This window comes from Zalophus californianus, chromosome 3 (assembly GCF_009762305.2).
Source record: "Zalophus californianus isolate mZalCal1 chromosome 3, mZalCal1.pri.v2, whole genome shotgun sequence".
Taxonomy (NCBI): Eukaryota; Metazoa; Chordata; class Mammalia; order Carnivora; family Otariidae; genus Zalophus; species Zalophus californianus.
In genome coordinates this window covers 2714486-2740304 of record NC_045597.1, presented here as the reverse complement: position 1 = coordinate 2740304, position 25819 = coordinate 2714486, and the positions used below count along the sequence as shown (strand labels likewise).

General features: G+C 50.3%; 1 protein-coding gene across 3 annotated transcripts in view; it reads left to right on the top strand.

Moving 5' to 3' along the window:
• Positions 1-25819, top strand: part of COL4A2 (collagen type IV alpha 2 chain) — a 168285-nt gene that overhangs the window by 109223 nt on the left and 33243 nt on the right. For all 3 annotated transcript variants that reach the window (XM_035726796.1, XM_035726798.1, XM_035726797.1), the window contains 14 exons: positions 2745-2861; positions 4698-4769; positions 5094-5129; positions 5238-5300; positions 6721-6756; positions 9053-9094; positions 12095-12193; positions 13866-13901; positions 14423-14473; positions 15401-15445; positions 18961-19014; positions 19864-19930; positions 21949-22059; positions 22357-22506. In XM_035726796.1, the coding sequence (XP_035582689.1) occupies positions 2745-2861; positions 4698-4769; positions 5094-5129; positions 5238-5300; positions 6721-6756; positions 9053-9094; positions 12095-12193; positions 13866-13901; positions 14423-14473; positions 15401-15445; positions 18961-19014; positions 19864-19930; positions 21949-22059; positions 22357-22506 (979 nt within the window). The remainder of the gene's footprint in view (positions 1-2744; positions 2862-4697; positions 4770-5093; positions 5130-5237; positions 5301-6720; positions 6757-9052; positions 9095-12094; positions 12194-13865; positions 13902-14422; positions 14474-15400; positions 15446-18960; positions 19015-19863; positions 19931-21948; positions 22060-22356; positions 22507-25819) is intronic.

The window sequence follows — 25819 nt, the reverse complement described above, 5'->3', positions numbered from 1 at the left end:
CCCCGGAGTCCAGTCAAATATCGGACAGATTGTTTCCTTTGCAAACGTTCCTCTGGACTTGGCTTCAGCATCCAAGCTCCTTTGCCGAAGCCAGACATTGTTTTGTATAAAAAGCTAGACTGTTGCTCAGATATGCTCAATGGGAGCCAGCCTCGAAATTTCACTGGAACCTGCAGACAGAGCAGCACGGCCGAGAACACGGATGTGATGAAGCCCTGCCGAACATTCGTGCAGCCCTCCAAATTCTCTGAAGTCAAATCCACACAGAAACGAGAAGACAAGATAGGCTTCGTCCATGAGAAAATCTCCAAATGCAATAAAATGTGTTTTTCTAACCCAGTTTACTTTACTCCTTGTGGCATACAAAAATAAACAGAGCAGCCTGACTCCCAGCCTCCTTCACAAGGACCCGCGAGGAGATTTCCCAGGGTCCACTTCCTGCAGATCCTAGATGTGTTTATCACACACGCAGCCGCCTGCTGCTGAAGTCTGAGGACATCTGCTTCAGGAGCCGTATGCACATGTCTGGGCCCTTAGTCCACACAGCGTGTCCCGCGTCACCGTGTTAACATGCACACATGCACACATGCGCGCACACACACACACACACACACACACACACACTCCCGAGGCCGCTGCCTCATAGGAGAGCGAGGGAAGGAGGGCGTGAGAGCCATCCCAGAGAGGGAGAGCTTGTCCTTCAGAGCCTGAGCCATACATCCAGGAGAAGGAAGCTCCCGGAGCTAGAGAGAGGAAGCCCCCACAGAGACGTGAGGCCTGGGTAGTGGTGACCCGGTGTCACCTGGATGGGGGCTCATGCTCACCAGTCACAACACACAGCTGTGACCAAGTAAGGAGGTCACTTTCCCATTAGTCAGAATCTTGAGAAATTGGCAGAGGTGAAGAATCCGTAGCTTTCCAGGGGTAAACAAGGAGAGTATTTTCCTACTCAAACCAAATCGCCCATTTTTAAACTGCTTCTTTGAGCTCTTAGGGCCACCCATCCGTTTTGTCTTCTGGAAGTTGAAATCTGAGTTTAAATGGAGTGATCTCATGGAAAAATATTGTAACTCACCTGAATCATATTTCAATTTGTTTTTCCACTTCATAATCATTTAATATGAGGAGCAAATAGTTTACAAGTTAGAGAGGAAGTATCGTCACATGAGGGAGTGATCGCTCGAGTGAGCACAGATCCAGCAGGTTTCTGCAGAATCTCCAAGGCTGCTCAAGACAGCCTCGCTTGCTAGCCACAGGGCTCTGGAACAGCAAACGTGAGCTGAAGGGCCACCTGCCACCTCGAAGCAGCTCAGGAATGTGATGTTGAAGGACCAGGCTAATTTTAGCTGTTTAGAAGTCAGACATAAAATGTGATATGCCGTCAGATCTTAGAGGTATATCTAATTAGATGCTGAACCAATAGGAGCGGTCAGCTCAATATAACTAAAATTTTTCTTTGAAGAACAATCTCAAACTAACGTCAATTGGAGCACAATTTCAAATGAGTTTGATCGATTCTAAGAGGGCAAGAAGGACCAGCAGCAGACAGACAAATCAGGAGAAGAGTGAAGAACTCAGTTTAAGGAAAGCATCATAGAATACCACAGATCATGAGCAGAACACCTACTGAGCTTGTTTTCTCCAGCCGAATTTGAAGGATCAGCTTTCATACCGTGTGATATAACAGGGTGGCTGGGATGTCTCTTGTCCCCCAAGACAGCTGACTGGAAGTCTGCTATATCTCTTCTTATCTGATGGCGCTAGTTAAAGCAATGGCTTTGGATATCTAAAGCAAAGAGATGTACATCCAAAGAAAAATGCTACTTTTCTCGTCCTGTTTCTTAATATCATTCAGGGTCCTGGCCCTCAGTGTAGGATTTGTTCATTTATCTTGAAATGTCCCAAATTTCTCAAATCTAAAAGCCATCCAACATGGCCTCAAAAAATCACTCTGGAATATACGTTTGGTCTGCTGTCAACAAAATCAAAATTTTAAAGAAGCTAACACGATAGCATATATCTGAGCATCTGCTGTGGGAAGAAATAGCACAATAAACTGTGGGTTACTAGCCCAGCCCCCGGATGTCGCAGGAACCAGACAAATGCAGGTGGGACACCCACAAACTCAGCCTGACTGTCTCCCGTCATTCGAAAGACATTTGATCACACTGCCTTCCCTCCACCACCACCTCAGAACATCTGACTTGCTTTCTGTTCGAGTTTAAAATCGAAAACACCAGAGTGTTCCCCCGAGAAAGCAAATGAGAGGAAGTCAGTTCTTCTGCAGAGGGTGCAGTCACATGAAATCCCTCCCGGGGTGCACGAATCTTCCCCGTGTAGGATGTGGCTCAGTCAGACTCACGCTCTGGAGCTCAGTTGGGCACGACATATAGAGGCACCCTGTTGTCCTTGCAGGACCTGGCTGCTTCCAGAATGTTTTCTAGAATTTCGAAGTCGACCATGACCTGCCCCTGCTAAGACAGACCTTCCACTAGACCAAAGACAATTTACTTCTTCACCAGAGCCCCTGGGAAACAGAACTTTGTCTGGAAGGCTTTCTCCTGCTTAGAACTGTGCCCGTGTGCCCCTGTTTACTTAATCTTCCATTCCTTCATCTGCTCGTTCCAGGTTATCTTTTCCCATGGGTTCATGCAGGATGGGAAGATACAGAGCTGTTTTATCACACTGCTCATGAGAACCACAAGTGTGTGTGCTGGAAGGCTCACTTGCTTTTCTCGTCCCAGGGACACCCCGGGCAAGGTGGGCCCAGAGGACCGCCCGGTTATGACGGCTGCAACGGAACCAGAGGAGACGTAGGCCGGCAGGGACCCGTTGGCCCCGACGGGTTCCTCGGCCCTCCCGTGAGTACCAGCATGCGCGGGCCGACCAGCGGTTAGCTCTGGAAGCTAGCCGGCTGGCACTTGTCAGCAGAGGCCTGGAGGACGTCATGTGCCTCCCGCCGGCCCATCCAGAAGGCCCTTTTAGAAACTGTCCCAGAGAGACTTTTCTAAGGAGCGCAGGTTGTCTCCCGTGGACCCCACGGCCAGGGCGAGTGGGCGGGCATGCTCTACCTGCTTCTCGCACCCCCAGGAAGGTCGCTCCCCTGTCCTCAGCGGGCGGTCAGGATGAAGGAGATGGTCCTGCAGACATCTCGGTGTGATTTTCCTGGGTCCAAAGAACTTCGTTCTCCTTATTCATTCTGTAAACGAAATAGAAAATAATGGGCTTGATTTATATTGTGCAATCTTACCAGTGTCACCGCATTCTCCGCGGGCCGCATTTCAAGTGACAGTGAGTAACAGTAATAGCAAAACTCAAATAAAAAGGCTTAAAGCTTGACAGAATGCCCCGTGAGTCACCGTCTCGTTAGATTCTAAAATCCTCTGTGATGTGAGAAACATTCTCCAGCCCTGACAGGTAGAAGTGAGCTCTTTTTAATGGAAGATGTTCTCGTATTCATCTATTTTGTAGGCTGTTTTCAGGTCTTTGCAAAAAATCTTGAAATGGTTTTCAGGACTATATTACGACCCTCATACCCTCTAAGTATTGCAAAGTCGGGGTTATATCAATATCTTACTTGGTAGGAGAACGTCTTTAAGGTTGGGGAAGAGCAATCGTGCATTCTTCCCCGTGTTTCCTGCGAAGCTAGTGGATTTCTCGCCCCCGCCTTGCAGGTCTTCCTTCCTTGGCTGTCTTTTTTGTGTGGTTCCACTTCTCAACGAGGACCATCACTTTCTGGTTTGCTCTAATATCATGAAACTTTCATTATCAATAAATTTGCCCATTCCTGGGAGCCTGGGTGGCTCCGTCGTTAAGCGTCTGCCTTCGGCTCAGGTCATGATCCCAGGGTCCTGGGATCGAGTCCCACGTCCGGCTCCCTGCTCCGCGGGAAGCCTGCTTCTCCCTCTCCCACTCCCTCTGCTTGTGTTTCCTCTCTCGCTGTCTCCCTCTCTGTTAAAAAATAAATAAAAAATCTATAAAAAAATATATGTCCATTACTTTAAAATACTGATATTTTTAAAGGTTTCATTTATTTGAGAGAGAGAGAGTGCGAGCACAAGCAGGGGGAGCAGCAGTCAGAGGGAGAAGCAGGCTCCGCACTGAGCAGGGAGCCCGACGCGGGGCTTGATCCCAGGACCCTGGGATCATGACCTGAGCCGAAGGCAGACGCTTGACTGCCTGAGCCACCCGGGCGTCCCCAAAATACTGATTTTATCGGCAGGCATCAAAAGGCATTTATGCACATATGTATGTGCATACGCACCACGTACATTTGTCACGATTCCAGCTTAAGAGAATGACCCAGTATCTCTCCCAAAAATGGTGCTTCGGGGCATGTGTTAATATTTTTAACACCTTAATGCCAAAGAAAAGACAAAAACATGATTACGCAGAAAAATGACATGTTGGTATCCCAAAGGATTAGTTTACTGAGCATTTGGTTGGGGTTTTCGAAACTAACGTAAGTCCTATAAAATATTTCCATTTTAACTTTGAAGGAAGATACTCTTGGGTAAATGTAAAAGTGCAAGTCTCACCTTTGTGGCCAAATGTAGTGACTGGTGTCCAGAATAACCTAAATAAGCGATAGACATTGCCCATAAAAGTCAATATTTAATCACCCAGGTGACCACAGCTGCACTGAATGTTAACAGGTGTTTCTTTGTTTTCTGTCTCCCGCATGCACGCTACCGTAGGGGCCCCAAGGACCCAAAGGAGAGAAAGGCGAGCCGTATGCGCTATCCAGTGTGGACCGCGACAGATACAGGGTATGTTCGCTAGATACGGGACTCGAGACTAAGCATTCAGTGTAAACTCCTGATTAATGACGGTGCTTTCCAAGTATGGCTGAGTTGTGAGGATGCGAGAATGGGGGACGCCTGGGGTGGCAGAACCACCCAACACCATGATGAAGTTAAAAATCATCGCTATCCCATTGGGGTGATATTCAACTGTGGGTGCACACCTTTCCCATATTCACAATGCCCCAGATAGGAGGTAACATTAGCAAGTCCCTGGTTGTGATAAAATGTAACTAGATCTAAAGATTTCGTTAAAAACCAGAACCCTTAACATTATGTCTTCTCAACTAGGGTGAACCCGGAGATCCTGGCTTGGTTGGTTTCCAGGTAAGTTCCGTTTTTAGTAGAGAATGTTCCAAGCAGAATTTTAAGAACTCAGGACTCCAAATACCAGTCTACCCTTCTTAATGGACTACTCTTGCTGCCCGTCCTTAGGGCCCCCCCGGCCGTCCTGGGCCTATAGGACAGATGGGTCCGGTTGGAGCTCCGGGAAGACCAGTAAGTACCACTCTTGGACCTCTGTGGAGGCGTCCTCTAGAGAGCCAGCTTCTTCGGTGTTGATGCGGGTGGAAGCTTCAGGATACAGCTGGGATGCTTGTGGTCACTGTAGAAAGTGTCCAGACAAAACAGGTCATCCTTTGCGTACATTTTGGTACTATTAAGGATGAAGAATGAGGACTTGAAATTTGTGGGCACCAGATCACCACCAACCATGTCAAATTTTGAGTTGCTGCTGGCTGGGCGCCCCTCCAGTCACACAGAAGCTCTCTCAGCCCCACACCCAGCCCACCAACCAGGGGCCTGTTATCCCTGGGCAAAGCAGATCATAGTGCAGTCGGTGAAGAAGGAGGTAGTGGGCTCTGCCCAGGCGTGCCCATCATCACAAGTGAGGTATTAGACATCAGTGAACAAAATGGCCCTAGTGCCCCACCTGAGTGGCGGTCTACGGGTGTTCCCTACCCTTGCAACTTGAATGACCAAGTGAGTTGCAACAGGACAAATGCTGGGTGACGGAGGGCTTGCTGCAAGGAAAGAAAGATCCGGAAAGAAGAGGCCACATCGCCCACTGCCCAACGGCCCGGAGCCAAACCGCCCCCACCGGGTCTCTGACTCTCCTTCCCCAGAAGTTTAGCCCTAAGACGGGCCTCGAACAACATTAGGAGAGATTTGTCTCCAGGTGGAGAGAGACCTTCTTGCAGAAAGCCGTTGAGATGAGGATTATGTGGTCACAGGCTCTTTGCCTTCCTACTGCACACCGTTGTCGGCTTGCTCACGGCACACATAGCAGTGGTGAGGCGGGTATTCTTCACAGACACGGTTCAGGGAAATCCGCAACAACGGCCGGACCTGCCGTGTCCCGAGCTGACTGGACAGCTGCAGGTTCTGCAGCCTCATCCTAAGTGCCGTGTTGACACTGAAGGCTTTGCAGAAAGATAGCGATGTTTGCGGATGGACTTCCAACTGTGCAGTTGGGGCCTGTAGATTAATTCTGTTCACGAACATTTGCTGACCCACCAGCAAAACGTGCTAGACGGTGTCCCGAGGGGAGCCCCGGCGGGGGGGGGGGGGGGTTGGGAGAAGCGGTCTCTGCAGTGACAAGGCCTGGGCCCTTGCAAGGGGTCTGAGCGAGCCAGAGTAGGACGCGGGTGAAGTCCGAAGTCTGAACTCAGGAAAGCACACCCAGAGCAGCTGTCCACGGCCCGCCGGCAAGTTCTGAGAGCCGGGCCTGACCCGGCCTTCCGCCTCCAGGCTTTCCTCCCCACCCAGACAGATGTACCAGAAACCTCTATGCATGCTACACAGGCTTTACACAGGCTTCTGAACATGCAGGAGATGGCTTTCCCAGAGCTTTCTAGCAGATGTTATCTGGGCCCTGGGATAAAGAAAACAGTTTACAAATTTCTTTGTCTTTGTGCAGGGCCCGCCTGGACCCCCTGGACCAAAAGGGCAGCCAGTAAGTGGGTTATGGGGGTGGGGCCGGGGTGGCCCGGGGGGCGGTGCTCGCATACTTGTGCGTACCCTTCTTGACCGTAGAACTACTTGGGGGACAACAGCGTGTTATTTATTTCCTGATGAGAACAATTTTGTAGGTTTTTAGGACTTAATGTTATAAATGCCAAAGATGAATCCAGAGGTACCCCTGCAGTAGTTGGCACATCGCCTAGGTGGATACAGTGAATGATTTGTTGTCTGCAAATCACATAACGCCAGCCATTGTATGAAAATCGCACTGATGGACATTTGATTGGAAATGCAGATGCAGGAGCAGCTCGCGTTTGTGTGAATGCACAGGAAGGGACAAAATGTGACTATATCCGTGTGGGGCAACCAGTGACATCCTTCTTACCCAGATGTGACCAGGCTGTTTGTGCCTGAGGGTGACGTCGTCAGCCTCTGGGGATACAGTCAGGGATTTTCAAGTCAAGCTTGAGCCCAGAGCTGTGCTGTTTCCATCAGAGAAAGGTTATTAAGTTGGATGGAGCACAGGAAAGTAGGTGGCTTGTCAGAACCTGTAGACAGAACTAGGGTTCAGTGTCACCGGGGTGAGCTGGGTAACTGTGCAAGACCAACAGCAGGAGTGTGTGATCAAGACACGACACGCATCAGAACTGCTGGGCTGCCCTTACCAACGTTGAAAGACCATCCCGTGGGCCCGCACATTCCCATGTCTGCCCCACGGAAACCTCATCTCTGTGACCTCCAGGGGACCTTGGCCGCCACCACCCCCCGGGGCCCCCAGGCCCACCCCCCTGCTCCCATCACCTCTAACATGGCTTCCGGCTGGGGCTGGAGCTCATTAAGCCTGCTGCCCCCACCACTGGGCTCCCCACTGTCTTGTAGCCACAAGCAGGGTGGGAAAGGCTCAGAGCCAAGAGAAGCGGATGTAGGACGGGGCGGCTAAGCCCCAGGGTCGCCTCAGATCCCCACTTGGCTGCAACACAAACAGCCCTCACCCTCTGCCAGGTCACTTCCTGGGGACTCGGACAACCAGCTCACGGGGCAGAGGGACGGCAGGGGCCCCAGCAAATCGCATTCTGATCTAGCCTGGCTGCATTTCTGTGCTTTGATTTCAGCTCCCAGCCAGGTGGGAAAGGAGCAAAAAAGCAAAAGTTAATTAAAGGCTTTGTTTTTATTTTTGGAGAATATCTGGGTATGGGAGGGGGCGGGCGGGACACTGCCGAGAGAAAGACCAGATAGGACCCCACGTGGTCCTTTGTCGCGGCGGGACTCTGGAGACCCTGGGGGGGAAGCAGAGTTGTTTGCAGGCCAAAGAGAGGAACATGATTTCTATCATCTGTGTTAGTGTGGAGGGCAGCTTCTTGTCGGGCTTGCCCTGGGCTTCAGGGCACGTCTGTTCTCTAACATACGTCCACCCTCCTCATGAATCTGCTAAGTCGGGGCCCAGCCCAGAGAATCACCATCCCCTAAAATCATTAAAAGGATCGAAGTGTTTGTGAAGTTAGGATTATCTTACCAAAATGAGAAAAGGCGGAGCAGAAGGGACACTGAATCATGATCCTCGGATACGGGAGATGGCTGCTTCCTGGGTCTTTCGGGCTGGACTTGAAGACACGCTCTGAGACCATCATGTCTGCAGATGACAGGTGTCCGAACGAGTCCACGGGACCCGGGAGCAGGTCTGAGCTCTGCCACTCACCTGCGGTGAGGACACAAGCTCCCACCGCCCGTGGCGTCCACGTTCATCGTGCGGCCAGGAGCTCGACAGTCGCAGAGCACTAGCTCATACAGCAAGTGCAGAATTATTGACTCAGCCAACATCCCGATCCTCGGGATGGTTGAACAACAAACTAAAATATTCTCCAATGTTAGCCCACTATTTTCGAGGTTTTGCTTCGAGTATAAAGTACAGATTTCTCAAAAGCACACGTGTATTAAAGAATAGTGCGTCGTGTTTCTGCTCCCCATTGTTTTCATCACTCAGACCTAATCTCGGGGAATGCACAGAAGGCGCTGGGAGGTGCTGCTTTCTGCAACCCCACGTGACCCCAGCCTGCCCCGGTTCACATAACGTGACACCTGTTACGTGGTCTATATGTGGAACTCACAAAAGGAAGGACATTCGCTTTCTTTTGTGTCAGATAGCTTTGGGGAGGGGACTCTGGAATATTCTGCAAGGATAGTTGTTCAGTATGCTGCAAGCAGATCTTACATTTCTTTTTCTTAAAAAAAAAATTATTTCACTGTGATGAATGACTTTTAAAAACTTAGAAAAATCATTTCTCTTTTAGGGCAACAGAGGACTTGGCTTTTATGGAGAAAAGGGTGAAAAGGTAAGGAAACCTAAGAGATTAAAGCGGAGGCCTGCTTAGCAATTAAGAAATAAATCATTTTAACGACAGTTTTCCATGCGGTTGTCTTGGCCATTTGCATAGGAAATCATCACTGTAAAGTGCCGGGCTGTGGAAAAGGCTCCGATTATAGTGACGGGTCGCTAAGACGGTGAGAGCCCGCAGTGTAGGTTAGCCCCGGCCAGACCTCCGACACAGACATGACCTCGGCTGTCTGCAGCACCCACAGAGTAGGGCATTGCCCCGGGGTGTCCCAACGTGGCGGCTGAGGCGGGAGCCAGAGGCCAACATGGAGCCTGCGCAGGGACCAGACGGCCTGCCCTGGCCGGGCTCACAAGCGAGCAGGAAGGCCGCATGGGTGTCTGTAATCCCCTGCGCTGCCAATAGGCAGAGACCGTGGGCCTTCACGAGCATCACTTGAGGCCACGTGTGTGACAAGCTCAGCAGGCAAAGCCTCACCAACACATAACCCGTCGCATTCACCACAAAACCTCCGGCCCACCGTGAAATACCTTTGTTCTGTGGCCTCGTTGTTTGCAGATTTTCATTTTGTTTTCCACTGTGCTTTTTGATGGGACAGCACACTGAGTGGGATCCAGTACTTCTCAGGTCTGAAGAGAAAGACTTTTTCTTTGTGTTAATAACAGAAAAAAATTTAAAAAGCAAAACATTGAAACATCCAAACATAAAGATGTAAATACCTGTTCAATGAAATATGACAACGTAGTAAAAGAACATAAAAAGAAGAAAAATCTGGGAAGAAATCATGAACGGAAGGGACAGTAGGCACGTCAGGCGGAATGTAAATGAAGTGAATGTCTGTAGTCTCTAGAGTTGATTCAAATATTAATAAGAAAATATCAAGGGCCCGACAGGTAAGGGGAAGGTGAGCAAGTGGTTCCAGGCATTTTTGTAGATGTAATGTTGGCGGACTCACAGGGCAGCCCTGCAGGTCCCTCCTTCTGCAGCTGATACATCCTATCCTTCATCTCCTGCTCACGCTCGGTGACATCCGGGCTCAACTTTGTATCATGTAGTTTACATGCGGAAATACCAAAGGAGGTGAGCATATGGTGCAGGAACCCTGCCTAATAATGCTGCAAGCTGATAGACTTCACCATCTGTGCATCACACGAAAAGTGTTTCTTGCTAATGATGAAAATGCCAAAAAACACTCTCCCACAGCCTCTAGCTGTGCCTTAAGTGGAAGGAAGATTAAACGTTTCACTTCATTTTTAGCCATATTTTACAAAAAGAACAAAAGGGCTTGGGATGCTATTAGTATTTACACATAGTAATTCTGTTTGAATAAGGCAAATGCTCTTTTTTTAAATGAAATTACTGTAATATCAAAAAAATGTAGTAGTTTGTACACATTTTTTGGCTTTTTAAAAAAAAATGAATTGATGTCTTGTTTTACAAATTTTCCGTATTTATCAGGAGAAAATTCTTATCGCCTTATCTTTACCGACCATGTAACAAGCCTCATAGCTTTCCAACAGAGCTACTTGCCAAACAATTTTTTGTTTATTAAACCATGCTGAAACAAACAATAACAACTAAACAGCAGCATTTACTTAAAATTTTAAGAATGAGGACTTCTGATTGGCCTGAACCGAGATACTATATTACCCGTGTGCATTCCCAAAGTCTAGACACTTGATACGTTCGATCATACCTTCTTCTAAAATCAGTGAACCAATTACTCCTTTTCTGATATTCATTGTACATTTATCAACTCAGTTCATGTTGTCCTTGTGTCTACTGTAGAAGGGAACTCTATCTGTTAAAACGTAGGGATTATCATTGTTTACATGCTGCGGACACGTATATGTGCAAGTTGTAATGTATTCTGTGTTGTAGGTTTATTATTTAATTTCACCACTTCATCACTTCTGTACAGTGGCCAAGCAGATACCTCAAACTCCAGCATTTACGTTAAGTGCATTTGTACATTTTAGGCCACTGGATCCAGATTTTATATTGGCGGTGACTGAGGGCAAAAGCAATATATTGTAACAGAATGTATAAATATTTTTGATAAAACAGTCTATATTTTATAAAAACTGTTATAACACTAAAGCTGTACCTCAAAAATCTCAAAAATAATTTGATCAAATACTTCTTACAACTTTTCGGAGGATCCATTTGTGGCTTTTTTAATGCTCTTATAGGAAAGTCTTTTGGCAAGCCATGACTCTTCCACTTGCCTGGAGTTTTTTGGGTTTTTTGTTGTTGTTAGTTTCTGCATTCTTTTCCTCCTAGTCTGTGACTTCACTGTTTTTCCTTAGTTCAATAATAACATCCTTGATTCTGTGCTGAGCGTGTTAGGGTCATCATATCTCAGGAATAGCAAGTTGTTAACTAACCATACTGAATTAACCACTTAATCACAATGATCTCATGTCTTAAAAATTGTTCAAATTTAAATTCTATGAGAAACAGAAAAGCACATTGATTTATAGAAAGTTTATAAATATTTCAGCCTTGACAAAAAATGCCAACTGAAGAAGCTTGAGCTATTTTGTTTATTGAAGATGCTACTTTTTATAATATAAAAATACTCTTAACTGGTGAAACAGTGGTGAAACTGGGGTGGTCTTTCATTTCTTAGGCTTTTCTTATACCTTGGCCCCAATCTTGGAAAGCATTAGAGTAATACATTAATATGAAGATATTTAGCCCCTTGTGGAGAAATTCTTCATAAGGAGGTAACTCCACAGAAGCAAATGCAACCCAAACTCGTGAACAACCTAAACACCTTTTCTGAATAAATTATAAATGATTATGAATGCAGGAGACACACATAATTTTGCATTGTGATCATTTTATTTTATACTGTGATTATAACGTTACAAAATTGATGTACTTGTGGTAAACAATATGCAAAAATAGAAATAGCAGTTTGTGGTGGTGCTTTTATTCACACTGAAGAGTGTCTTTCCAATTTAAAGATAACTGTTTTTGCTAAACCATTCACAGGGCGACATGGGCCTGCCAGGACCCAATGGGATTCCCTCAGACACCCACCATGCCATCATCGGACCCATGAAGGAAATGTTCCACCCAGATCAATATAAGGTAAAGAGGCTTCAGCAAAACTGACTATATTCCCAATAGAACTAAAATAAGGAGAAGAGGAAAATAAAAGGAACTTTCTTCGATCTTTTTAAAACAATCACAGAGCCAGAGAGTCCTCACCATCCAACTGCTACATCGTGGAGGAAAACACTGCCCACAATCACACGGGTGCACCCGTCTCTTATCTTCAAAAGTTGTGACAAATTTGAGACAATACGAGAATTCATGAAGCAATCTCGAATATGTATGCAGACCCCTGTGCAGGCGTAGGTTAGTGGTCAGAGCATAATTCAAAGCCAGGATATGGAACTATTTGAGCAAAATGTTGTATTTGGCAAAATAAACCTAGTTTTACTCTTTGCTGACATGGAGCATTGTTGTGGGTGTTTTTGCATCAAAGTCAGTTTTCTGACTTTTATCATTCCATTAATATTTTGTCTGATAAAAAGTATAGTCTTGGAGTCTAAAACACCCCACTTTACCACTCATTTGCTCAGACAGGCCACTGAACCATCGCAAGTAAGTGTTCCAGCACCCTTGTGCCTAATGAAGACGGTAACGCCAACCTCGTGTTGCTGCGGAGTGGAGACCACAGTGGAAACCCCAGATTAGGTCGGGCACAGACAGTGCCTGGGAACCAAAGTGAAAACCCCAAACGTAGAATCTAATTCCGGCTCTCAAGTATCTGTCCGGATGGGGATTGGGTGCACGGCCGTGGGTGGGAGAAGGCAGGCCTCAGGGAGCTGTGCCTGACTTAAGAGCCACCTGACCATGGACAGAAGTGGCTTGGGCGGTGGCGGGTGTGAGGCGGAATGCAGGGAAAATTCATCAGGAGCAGGCGGTCATGAGCCAGCTGAGTTTAGAGCAGGACACCCCTGGACAACCAGGCAGGAGGGGGGCCCCATCCAGTCATAGGTGGGATCCAGGCAGAACTCTGGCTCCTGATGGTGCCCCGACCATCAGCCAGGTATCCAGTCTCAGGAGGGGCGCCAGGGGTGGATCGAGGCCAAAGCAGTTGAATCGATGTGAGGTGCTCAAGCTTGCACCTCACACTTCCTTCACCTTCTGCAACCAGGATGGGCTGGGGCCGGGGCCCGGCCAGCCTGCGGGAGGCTGCCGCAGCGGGATGGGAATCCTGGGCACTGTCCCAGCAGAGATGGGGAAAGGAACCCAGTTGGTCACTACGTCTTTTCATATAAATGAAAGATCTTTCAGATCATATAAAATTAACACTGCTTTCCAAATAAAGTCTCTTTTGCTTGGGATTTTCGTACATTCCAAATGTGTCTTTTTCTCAGAGGACCCTCCTAAGAATATCTTATTCAGACAAATATTCTGGTCAGGGGCTGTGTGCTCCAACACAGCACGTCCGGTCTGCCTGCCGCTGGGGGTCGGGGGGAGACCCAGCGACCCCACGCAGAGAAGACAGGCAGCTTCACAATTGTGTGAAACATAATATACGTGATTTAACGGCTAATGTGAAGATCCAGAAGAAATCGCACCTTTTTTCTCTTGAATTCTGAAGCTGCAAAATGTAGGAGTTGTTTATTCTGATGCATTTATAATCATTGTTTACGGTTTCACTAAATACTCCTGGGGACCACAACAAACCCTGATCCATCGTTTCCATTCTTGAATTAACGGCCGGCCTTACATTTCCTTGTCTTCACAGGGTGAAAAGGGGAGTGATGGGGAGCCGGGAGTAAAAGTAAGTTGAGCAGTCTCTCCTCACTGGGGGGCCCCCAGCTCTCAATGTCCCCAGGCGCTCTGGCGGCATCCACCTGATACTCCGAGCACGCTTTGCTGCCTCCTTTCAGAAAACGGTTTTAGACTGTCTTCCCTTTTGCATCACAAACACCAGTTAATCAACATTTCCTGGGGTTCGCGCACGGAACCTCAGTGCGTCCAGAGCACAGGTGTGGGGCTCAAGGCCCCGGCAGGTTTGGCGGCAGCTTCCATTCCGGGGCCAGAGCATCGTTGCCCTGCCGTCTCGTCCTTGTCACGCCTGCCCCGTGTTCCCAGCCCTCCTGGCGTCACTGGCTACGTGACGACGCCGATGGGGTCCGGCACTGACGATAATCCAGGCCTCCTGGCTGACTCTCTGTGACCCTGGGTTACGCCGCGGTGGACCGGGAGCCCTGGGAGGCAGGCTGGCCAGTGGGGGGGCTGGAACCCCCAAGCGGGGGAAGCGTGACCGGCCGGCCGCCTGATGTCTCTGTTCTCTCCTAGGGCATATCCTTGAAGGGAGAAGAAGGAGTCATGGGTTTTCTGGGCCCACGGGTAAGCCTTGCATTCTGTGACTGCGGTTTGTTCGGTGTGTGTTTTAAGCAGACTGCATTTTTCAGAGCAGTTTTGGGTTCCCTGTGAGGTTGAGGTAAAGGTACAGAGATGTTGCATATGCCCTCCCTCCCCCCACTTCACACAGCCCCCCCGCTCCCAGCAGCCCGACCAGAGTGGCCCCCAGGGACTGCTGTCTGAGACTGTGCCCCCCCCTTGGAGGAAGGCGGGAGCAGAACAGAGACCTCACTGCTTCTGTCAGGGAGACTAACTGAACCTGTGCGGACAACCTGGTGGACTTGCTCCAACACAAGAACTTGATTCTTGTTTCCCTGAGAGTCCAACAGAAGTGTCCCTAGCAGGACGGGGGGCGGGGGTGGAGTGTCGGGGGAGTGTCTCCCCCAAGGAGATTCAGCACCTGTGGCTCCCATGCCCGAGGGCACACCTCCTCCTTCAGAGTGTGGCCTGAAATGACACCTGCCACTCCTGCCCTCCCTCCGTCGGCCAGACCTTGGTCACCTGCCCACCGAGCTGGGAAGCGTGGCCAGCGCCGTGGCCAGAACGGAGAAGGTGGCCTGGTGGTGACTCTCTGGTAGGCACTACCACTAAAAAGACGTGTGTTAGAATCTTCGAAAATAGGAAGAGACTCCTGAGGAAGTTGGAGTGCAGGCCTTGCTCTGTCTCCACTGGTCGAACCACAACGTCCTTACCGACTTCTCCATATTTCCTTAAGGGGCAGATATGATGCATTCCTTGAAAGTGTCGCTAAAACGATCCACCTCCTTTAGAAAATAAAAAGAATCTCCAGATGGCTTTGCTATTTCATAGTAAAGTGTTTTATGTTAGCCCGCATCAGGTGCCGGAACCGTGCCTTCCGGAAAATGTGGCTGCATGTTCTGAGCTGGGGCTCCTCTTTTCTGTTCCATCCAGGGTGCTGCTGGCTTCGATGGTGAAAAAGGTTCTCCGGGACAAAAGGTAAGTTGGATGCATGAAACACGATGTGCTCCGGGGCTGACACATCTTACGAAGGTCAAACCCTATGAAGACTGTGCTATCCCAGGGAAAGAAACTGTCCCCCAGAAAAACACATTTAAAACCCTGCGTACATCATCCTTCCTCCCAGATCATTCGCGATGCCCGAGTCAAACACTCACCTTTGCAAACCAGCGCGTTGGTTCTGTCGTTTGGCGGCAGCCCCTGCGTCACTGTGCACCACTCGTGGGAAGGTTGCCGATGTGGTGGCCGAGTGTCTACCTGCGTTTTTCATATGTTGATCTCACACATTCTGACGCTGTATCTTCGGTGATGACCCGATTAGTTATTTTCATTCTGTGTTCCGTGGACAGATCTTTGGCAGTTTTTTAAAAGGAATTGTTAGGTGAGAAATGTGTTCTGAATCTGGATCAGACTTAGGATTGTCTGAGCGCTTGGTCGTCTGAGAGGGTACGTGTAGAAATAGTTCTCTTAGGGAGTAATGAGGTTCCCCTCATTTACTGTTCCTGGTGATCCTCCTTCCCGTTGTGGGAGCCAGCGCCCTCCCAGCTCTGTGGGCATCGTTTCGGATGCCCGCGAGGCCCTGGAAGACATGCATCTGCACCTGCATGTAATTGCATGGCGAGTAGTGCACCTCTACCACTCCGCCATCTGGTATTTTTGGCACCGTTCTTGGAGATGACCCCACGCGAGCGCATACACGTCCACGTAGTTCTGTGCGGCTTGTGAGGCAGCAGGACGGGGATGCGACGTGTGTGCTCAGGACCCTCGCCAGGCCTCCCGCCGCTTGCCGTGTGCAACCATCACACCGTCCTCGTTACGGCGCATGCCTCTCGGGGCCCATGGGCTCGCGTGTCCCTCATTCAGGCCTGCTGCGTGCCTGGAGATAGACTTTAAAAATCGACTCAGCCTCTGAATCAGGACTCTGTTGAATCCTGCTCATGGCTCCATCGCCGGCTGGTGGTGGGACTTTAGGGGAACCAGAAGGACGTGGGGCTCACCCGTGTCCCGCGGGGAGCTCCCCCTTGTCTATCTGGGGACCACAGATGGCGTTGGCCTCCCAGCCTTGGTTTCCAACCTTGCTGACTCTAGGCACAGCCCTGCGAGCCCTCTGCATGGGCTCTGACCACTCGCAATGGGACCAGCCTTGATTCCTTCCTGCAGCCTTGGCGGGTCTTCTTCCCGTTCCTGACGTTTTATCCCAAACTCGGGCCCGGGAGCTGACACCAGGGTTTCCCTAAAGACACCCATCTTCTCATGACATTAGGAACTGGTAGGGGTGTCCCCAAGGGCAGGGTACCTGGAGGACAGCTGTGCAGGCTGTGCCCCAACCAAGGCCAGAAAGCTAAATCCCAGTGTTAAGGATTTCAGTAATCAAGTGAAGGGACAGAGGACTAAGCAAACATGAGCATCTGTAAGTACTCTGTCTCCACCCACCAACATAACTGAGCGCTGTTGCTAACACTTTCATTGCTGGCCATGTGCTAGTGAAATGACAATTATGATTTTTTTCTACACCGAACACTAACGAGTTATAGGCTTTTAAAGAGCAGTTGGACACGGCGGCCCCCTGGAACTCACTGTTTCTGTGAGACAAGGTGCTCGGCAGACACCACCTGGGGCCTCTCCCTGCTGTGGCCAGATGGGAAGACCGAAGACCCACGGCCTCCAGGGGAGGACGGGGACACTTCCGGCCAAGCAGGACGTCTCTGTGGGGAGACAGTTTACTCGACTGTACAACTAAGAAATGCCTGGGACACACACGAATGGCGAGTCACCTGCTTGTGAGCCCGCACGGCATCTCAGACGTGACCGCTGGGCGTCCCCCTCCTGGACAAGTTGCCGGTATTCCTGGCCGGCTGTCCAGTCGCTAATCCAGTCCCCAGATGACTCCTTCTTGACCACGCACCCCTTGCTTCCCCCGCCCTTGTTGTCATGTCTGCACCTAGAAACACAGAGAACCCGGTAGCTGCCAGGGGTCTCAGATGAGCCACGAGTGCGAGTTTTCCCCTTTACTCTGCTGAGTCATGCCTAATACTTGGCCCACCCCCACCCCCCGTCCATTCCCCTGCTGCTGAGAACTCGCGGGGAAACGTCTAGGTCATTGTGTTGGCTTTGGGGGTTACAGCCGCCAGTAGTCTCAGCGAGAGGACCCCTGAGCGCTTCAGTTGTGCCCTTTCTCCTCTCGGTTTTCCGGAATAGCCGGTTCATTCCAAACCGCTCAGACAAACTTCAGAAGTGTTGGTGCTGTTTTGGCGCATTCGACACGGGGGGGGAGGGGTGAGCATGTTGTGCAGAGGGGGTGGGGCTGCTCGGTGATGACATCACACCCAGCGGATGACGCTCGGGCCACAGGGCAACAGGCACGTTTGGGGCGTCCCGCGCCGTGTCCGGGCTGGATTGTTATGCTGGGCGCACGCACAGCTCAGACCGAGCGCCTCGCTGCCCGCTCCCGTGTCTGGCAAGCTCCTTGCAGGACTCCTGGCCTATCTGACAGCTGGCCTCAAAGGAGATCCATTTAGCGTCAGAGACATTTGCCTTCACTTCTGAATCTGCAGCTCCACCTAGTGTGAAAGGAAACCAGTCTGTCCGCATCAAAGGCCCGCCACGAAAAAGGACATTACGGCCGTCCGTGTTCATCCCGGACAGCAGGACTTCCAGCATATGTGCTCTGGCGTTTCACAGTAACCCGTGAAATAATCAGAGTGGCACCTGGCACTGGCACATGGTCTTTAGCAAGAGGGAATGAATTTCTAGATTTTGTAAAAAGCTTTACGGTGTATCTCCAGCCATGATGCGCTCATGAGGGTAAGCATTCTCCTTCAGTAAACACTCAAGGGAATTAGAAGGCAGTACTTTGCCCTTTTTAAATGAAGAGAAAAACTCTAAACTAAGAAGTGTTAATGCTTCTGTTTGGCGTTAACTAAAAGTTTTCAAAGCCCACCTTGGGGGAAGGTTTTACTAGGTGGTCAGTCATAAGGTCAGTGATGTGGGGCCTCCGGACCTCCTGAAGGACGCAGTGGGAAGGACACAGCAGCCTCTGAACAATTCCTGCCCAGAAGGTGAACCTGAGCCCAGTGAAGCCCGTAGATCTGGCGGCCACTCGAGGGGAAGTACGCGGGACCGAGGAGCCTCACGGTGCCACGAGGAAGAAACGGACCGCTCCCACCACGGGGCCGTGCAGCGCCAAAGGCCCGGTGTCTCCAACGTCGGTGGAAACGTTACTGAGAGAGAGGATGAAACTACGGTGAATTGTGACACTTAGAGACCTGTCAGCCAAGTGTCATCTTTGGACTTTGTTTGGATCCTGATTTAGACAAATCCACTTTAAAAAAAAAAATTTTTTTTTGAGACCCAAATCAGGGAAAATTGGGCGCGGAGTGGGTAGTAGGTGATTTTAATGAATGGGGAGTGTTATTAGACATAATAATGGTATTGTGGTCACTTCTTTAAATCCTGTTAGAGGTACGAATAAGCACTGAGCCTCTTTCTTTCAGGGGAGCGGAGGACTGGATGGTTATCAAGGCCCCGACGGGCCCCCAGGACCCAAGGTGAGCTCCGTCTTCCTTTGCCTGGCGTTCGGATCACCTGCCAGTCACCCTGTTGGAGGAGGCACCCTCCATCCTGCGTGATACACGATAAGCCAGCACACGACACCCAGCCCTGGACAGATGCGATGGACACGGATTTATTAGTCACATGTGTCGAGGCCTCACAATGCTGCGTGCCACGCCAGGGCGTTTGGAAGTCACGGCCCGGGGGGGTGGGGAGCTGTGGGGCTGTGGGAGCAGGCTTCGTAGTAACCAGAGGGGGATACCCCCTGTTCCCAAGGGAGAATATGATTAACTTGTGTGAATAATTCCATGGGCTGGCAGGGAGGTGACACCCCATCAGTTGAGGACTAGGTGGGACACAGCTGGTCCAGTGATGGGGATCCAGCCAGGTGGGGAGACTTTCCTCCTGGGGGGAGGGGCATATCTGGTAAGGACAGGGCAATTCAGTGGTTAGGCCTTTGGGGCCCTGGGAGACTCGAGAAACTTTAGGTCTTACCATCCAGGTGGTATTAGATCAGGGTATCGTGGTATTGCATCTGCCCACCTATGGGGGTGCCCAGACACCATAATCAATAATGGAGTCGTCCGACAGTACAGAAAATAGCCAGATGACCACCTCTGGTCCTTGACAGGGATTTCAAAGTGAGATTAGTATCTGCCCACTGTGTTGCCTCTCGGTGCATCCGGCTGGTGTCCGGCTGGTGGCCTGGACATCCCCACAATACAGTGGAGATGGTGCCCCAGCTGATGGTCCACATTCAGCTTTATTCCCTGCAAATACGCAGAGCATCCAGAAGTCCACAAGGCGGGTCTCACGTTCTTCTGTTTTCCTCTTCTCTCCTCCAGGGAGAAGCGGGTGACCGCGGCCGCCCAGGTGCACCTGCTTACTTCCCTTACCCCTCCCTAACTAAAGGTTCGTATGTCTGCATCACACACGCATTCTCTTGTTTTGGACCCAGTTGTGAACTTGCGAGAAGGGTTTTCTAAGCAAAACAAAACAAAGCAAAACAAAAAAGATGTTTAGAACATAACCTTTGGAGAACAGGAGTCTCATGTACAAGTCCCCTCACTGCTTGAATGTGGTGTCCCAGAGAGACCCCCATTTGACCTCTGCCAGAGAGAGTGCCCCCGGCACTCCAGCAGAGACCCCTTCACTGGGAGATTCCCTCATTTCTGCATACCTTGTGCAGACTCTGCTTTGCCATCTGTACTATCACTAAAGAAACCCAGTCCTCCTGGACCTGAGGCTTCGTGGCAGCAGCCCCAGCCACCTTACTCCTTTCTGCCCCATGGGCACCGAGATGCTTCTGCCCTCTGCTTGCCAGTCTGAACCCCAAATTGGCCATAATCCATAGTCTGTAAACAGCCACATCCTTTGAACCTTCAAGGAATCCCCATGTGTTTGCATGTGACCAACTGCCCAGAAGATGTTCCCACTGTCCCAGTGGACCCCTGAGTGTAAGTGAAGGGTTTTGCATGTGTTGTGGCTAACGCCCATGTCATTATTTTACTCAGCCTTTCAGACTGGCAAGATCGTACCAAAATATTCTAATTCTATGATAAGAGCAGTGGCCTCAGAACCTTTTTGAATATGAGTCCTTCTAGGTTAAAAAAAAAAAAAATGTTTTCAGCACCCGTCTGAATAATTGTATGTATATGGACTTATGGATAATTTATCCATGATGTATGGAGCTCCATAAGGCCATCGTGGTTCCCTGCAGCATCCCCAATTTCTGGAACAGTACCAGGCAGATCGTAGGTTACCTGAATGGACTGAAAAGTGTACGTACTACCTCAGACACCTCAGAAAGGGATTTTTAAAGACTGAGTGTTTTAAAATAAAGATGGTCTAATATTTTCTTCCTGCACCCAGCAGATCATCTGACTCCCTGCTTTATATGTCCAGAGGTCAAACACTCCCTCTCCTGGGTGGTGGGGACCATCTGTCCCTTTAACAACAAACTTTGCACGTGTTTGTCCAACACTGATGAGAACATAGAACAGCACATGGCTGAGGACAGAGCCCAGCGAGCCCCTGAGAGAAGAACGCCCAACGCAAAGATAGCTGTGTTTCATGCGTTCTTGCCAATTAACACATCCGGGTAAATGAGCGTATTTGGGATCCATGCTCAGCACCTCAGATCGCCCTCCCTGGACAGCTATGCACGCGCCCTCCTGACTGTGGAGTCCAGCCGTGGCGTGCCTGCCCAGCCAGAAACCCCAGGAAAAGGAGCATGAGGTGCACTCACTGTTAGTGATTATGGTGAAATCGAAATACTGCCTTTTGAGGCTTCGGGAACATAATGTTTTTTAATTAATGTGGGCCATTTTTCCCAAAAACGTCCCTGACCGAGAGCCCAGAATCCATCCACTTCCTGTTCTCAACACCTCGTATTTCTGAAACCACACTGGGAAGGTGATGGTTTTAAATTGGTGAGTTGGCAGGCGAGGGCTCCTGAGCACGATAGGCTGACTAATGAGCAGGTTCCCTCAGGGAAGAGAAGAAAATAAATGTATCTTCACGGAGTAGCCTTGCAGGAGCTTGTCAAGACCCAGAAGGCTGGAGGAGACTTGTATTTTTTTTTTCTTAATGATTGCAAGGTAACTAAAACAATTAATCTTGCTCTTCTTCCAAACAAATGAGAGGGTCTGTGGTTTGCACTTTTATTTTGTCTCCTCTGACTCATTCCTGATGGCTAGCGTTTATGCAGTGCTCACTGGGCGCGGGCAGGGGTCTCAGTCGCTCTCCACTCCTGTTGATTGGTTTGCTTTTCCTAACCACCCCCTGAGATGGGGACCGATGGTAGCCCTGTTTTGCTGGTGGAGAAATGGAGGCGCAGAACTCAAGATCACGGGCGTAAAGAGTGGAGGAACCGGATTCAGACGCAGGCAGTCCTGTTCTGAGGCGGGGGGGGCCTGTCTCGGTCGCAGGTGCCAGAGGTGACCCAGGATTCCCAGGGACCCATGGGGAGCCCGGAAGCCGAGGTGAACCAGGAGACCCGGGCCCACCCGGCCTCCCCGGCACGTCTGTCAGAGATGAAGGTAATTGACTCCGTGATATCAAACGTGTGCCCCCGCCCGGGTGTTGCCACAGAGCCCCGGCCCCTTCCTGACCACTCGGCTCTGCCACTGGGCTCTCACAGACGAGGCTCGGCAGCTCGAAGCGGCCCTAGCGTGTGTGTCCCAGGCCGTCTGGGGAGCGGTCTCCCTGCGAGACCCTTAAGTCACTGACTGGACTGTAGATCGCAAGTCCTGGTGGCCCCCGGGGGACGGGAATGCCAACCCAGATGTTCTGTATCCCAAGTCTCATGCTGTTGGTGGTCACTGTTGCATTTTCAGATGGGAAGAGAGGTTTACCGGGTGAAATGGGCCCTAAAGGCTTCATAGGAGACCCAGGCATCCCTGCACTGTACCCCGGCCCACCGGGCACTGATGGAAGGCCAGGACTCCCAGGACCCCCAGGGCCTGCCGGACCACCGGGACCAGACGGTAAGTGGAAGGAAACTCAGGTTCGGAAGGAGCAGCCTGGCCCCTGCCAGAGGTGTGCAGGGTTTCTCTGCTAAATAATTCCACGAACCAACACAGTAGGCATCGCACTGGGGTGTGGCAGGTGCTCTGGGGTGCAAACAGAAAAGCCACTGAGTACCAGCAGGCCCGTGGACGTTACCCAGTAGGGTTTGGCCGACTGTGGCTCCGGTGAGGTCAGCCCTGCGGTGGAACATCTGAGCGGCGCAGTCTGGAAGCAGGTGCAAAAGCTGAAAGCTGCCGGGCGTCTCTGTGATACGTTCCGTCACCTTCTTCCAGGGCGGAGGCCTCCTGCCTTGACTTGTAGCCTCCCTCTTCTGTCTTAGTGATCTTAGGCAGACTTGATCACCTGCCTTCTCAACCCGTATGCAGGGCCAAACCTGTCCCCGACAGCAGTCGACAGACGAGGGGGCGGCGTTCCCCGAACGCGACGTGGCCAAGGCCGAGAGGCAGGACTAGGAGTGTCTATAAACCAGACAAGCATGAGCTCCTGGGCCCCGTGCGGCCTGGGGCAGCATCGGATCCTCGTGCAGAGTGGCTTTCCAGGCTCCCGTGTTTCCATGGCTCCTCTTTTAGTGGAGAATGCTCCGAGCAGGCAGGGAACCGTGAGTCTGTCTTTGAGCTTGCATCAAAAATGGTTATCTCTTCGGCTTCCAGGTTTAAAGGGTGGTTTTAGACACTGTAAAATCTCCTGACGGGAACATCTCATCCCCTCAAGAGTTTGCATAAACAAGGTTTTGGAAGAAAACGTGAGGTCACAATGTCTTTCTCCGTGATACGGTCCACAGTTTATCAGCCTTTTTTCGGGATATTTGACTTTAAATTCGCTGGTATCCTGCCCCCTCCCCCATAATCTCTTAGAGCTTCCTCTCTTCAGGTAGGGAGAGCATCATGTTGCTAACAGACGTGTTGGATCTCAGTGCCAGGTCGGGCTCAGATCTGTGCCTTGGTGGTTTTGGGATGTCTGCTCCATCTGTGCCCATACGTCTTCCATTAAACGACCAGCAGTCCCTGCTCTGACCCCGTTTTGTGTTCTGTAGTAAATGTCTAAGTTAGCATGCTTCTACTGTTCCAATGTTCCTTCAACTGGCAAAGCCAGATTCTCACATTCTTTTGAAAATGTTTAGGTGTAGATAATTCCCTGGAGTTTGCCAAAGAGTTGGAGCAGTGTTATCTTTAATGTATTTTTATCCCGGAAGTAATATTTATTACTGTGACGTCAGTGATAATGGCCAAGTTTCTGTGAGCATTATGTTTCCTGAGTAAATGTTATCTGTTAAGTTTTCCTTTTTGGCAACAGAAAGTGATGTGTTAAAAGTTTTTAAAAGCATAAAAATTTGCCTCTTTAAGGGAGTGTGACTGAAGGCTGACCTTGCCATTATTCCAGTAACTAAATTCCGTTTTGCTAAAGATACAAACACCATCTTGCTTTGTATAAATCTTGCTTAGTAAGTCTGTGATTTACTAATATAAGTTATCTGTAAACAAATTAGTTTCTTTTGCATATTTTATTTGTAAACGCATGGAATAGTATCCAATAAATTTTATCAGCCTAAGATATGAAAAGCATACAACTTAAGTTCTCCTGGAAATATTTCTTTTACCCCATGAGACACATTGTTTCCAAATCACTTTTTTTTTTTTAAAGGCAGTCTCTTGTACAAAAAGTAGCCAACCATAATGGCCTTTTAAAACATTTTTGTGCATAGTCAGAATTTAATACCAGTGACCTTGATTCCCACACAGTTCTTCAACTTCTCCCCTGGAATGAAATTCTTGGACTCTTTTCTTGTTAACTGCAGTCCATCCCGTTTTATGTGTTGCTACTAACGAAAACCAGAATTTTTCGCTCTTTGCAGTTCCCACAGAACCAAACCATGCAGTCAGTTTTCTTTCCGAGCTAAATATTTTGCTTGCTCTTGGTTCTAGCCGAGTTCGCTGAATCAAGTGTCGGGGCAGTTCCAGTGATTTCTAGAACAAGTCAGAATACTGGCAGCTTCGTTACGGCCCATGGCCCTTGGCCTCGTCAAGAAAATCATATTGAGAACATCTGAGAGGTGCGCTGCTCTTCTGCAGGACTGGTGTGGAATTACTAGCTCGTTAGATAAAGCACATAGCAAAGAGGGTGCACCTCCGACGGCCACTGGGTTCGCCAGCAGTGACTGTGTCACACTTAGACCCCGACACCCCTGAAATATCCATGATCGAATACTTACCTGTCTGCTGCACCCCTCACAACATCGGGAGAACCTGGAGGCATAAAATAGAGCCCACAAAGTCCTCCGAGGCCTACGTGCCCTCGACCTGGTCGCCAGGGACCCGGGGGCACATCCTGGGGTCGCCGTCCTGCTCCGGAGGCCCGGGATGCAGCTGGCCGTCTCCTTCCACGCTGGCCTCCTTCCCCTGTCAGCTCGCTGGCCATCCTCCTAGAGGTGCCTTCGTTGGCCCTCCCTTGTGTCTGCACCCTCCACCTGGCTGGAGTCCGCGGCTTCCGTGAATTTAAGCTCAGGCTCTCCCCAGCTGTCCCCGTGTCTCCGGCCCAGGTCTGCACTGAGTCCCAGACTCGCTCAGCCTGGTGGCCCGTCCCGTGGCCACCCTGCTTGGCTCACAGACGTCTCGATCCTCGTGCGTCCAGCTGAACTCTGGGTCTCCTGCCGCCCAGGTCCCCGACCCGACCTGCCCCCTGTGCTGGGCCTCACCCCTCCCCACAGCCCCGGCAGCTCGGGCCACAACCCTGGGTGTCTGTCGCACTGACACCTCGCTCGCCCGCACCCCTGTGCCTCTTGACTCTGTCCACTGCTCTTCAGTCAACCATGAAGCCACCACGGTGTGTGGTGTGTGTCCGCTGGGTGGCCGGCCTCTCCTCTTTCTCTCTCTCCGCTCAAGTCTCTGCGCAGGGGGCACGTAGATCCTTAACCTGTGCATTTGTGTGACTTCCCTCCTCAAGACTCTTTAGGGCGCCTGGGTGCCTCAGCTGGTTAAATGTCCGACTCTCGATTGCAGCTCGGGTCATGATCTCGGGGTCGGGAGTTCAAGCCCCGCGTGGAGCCCCGCGTGGGGCCTACTTAAAATAAAACCTCTTTGATGGCTCCCTGTTGCCCTTGGGATAAAATCCACGCCCCTGGCATGGCCCCTCCACCTCCCCTCCGATTCCTGGCTCCCCCCTACCTCAGGGGCTCGCGGACACACCCCTGCTGGTGCCCACGCTCCGCCGCTCTCTCTTCCTCTTCGGGTCCGAGGCTCCGGTCCCAGAAAGGGCTTTCCTGTCCCCCTACTT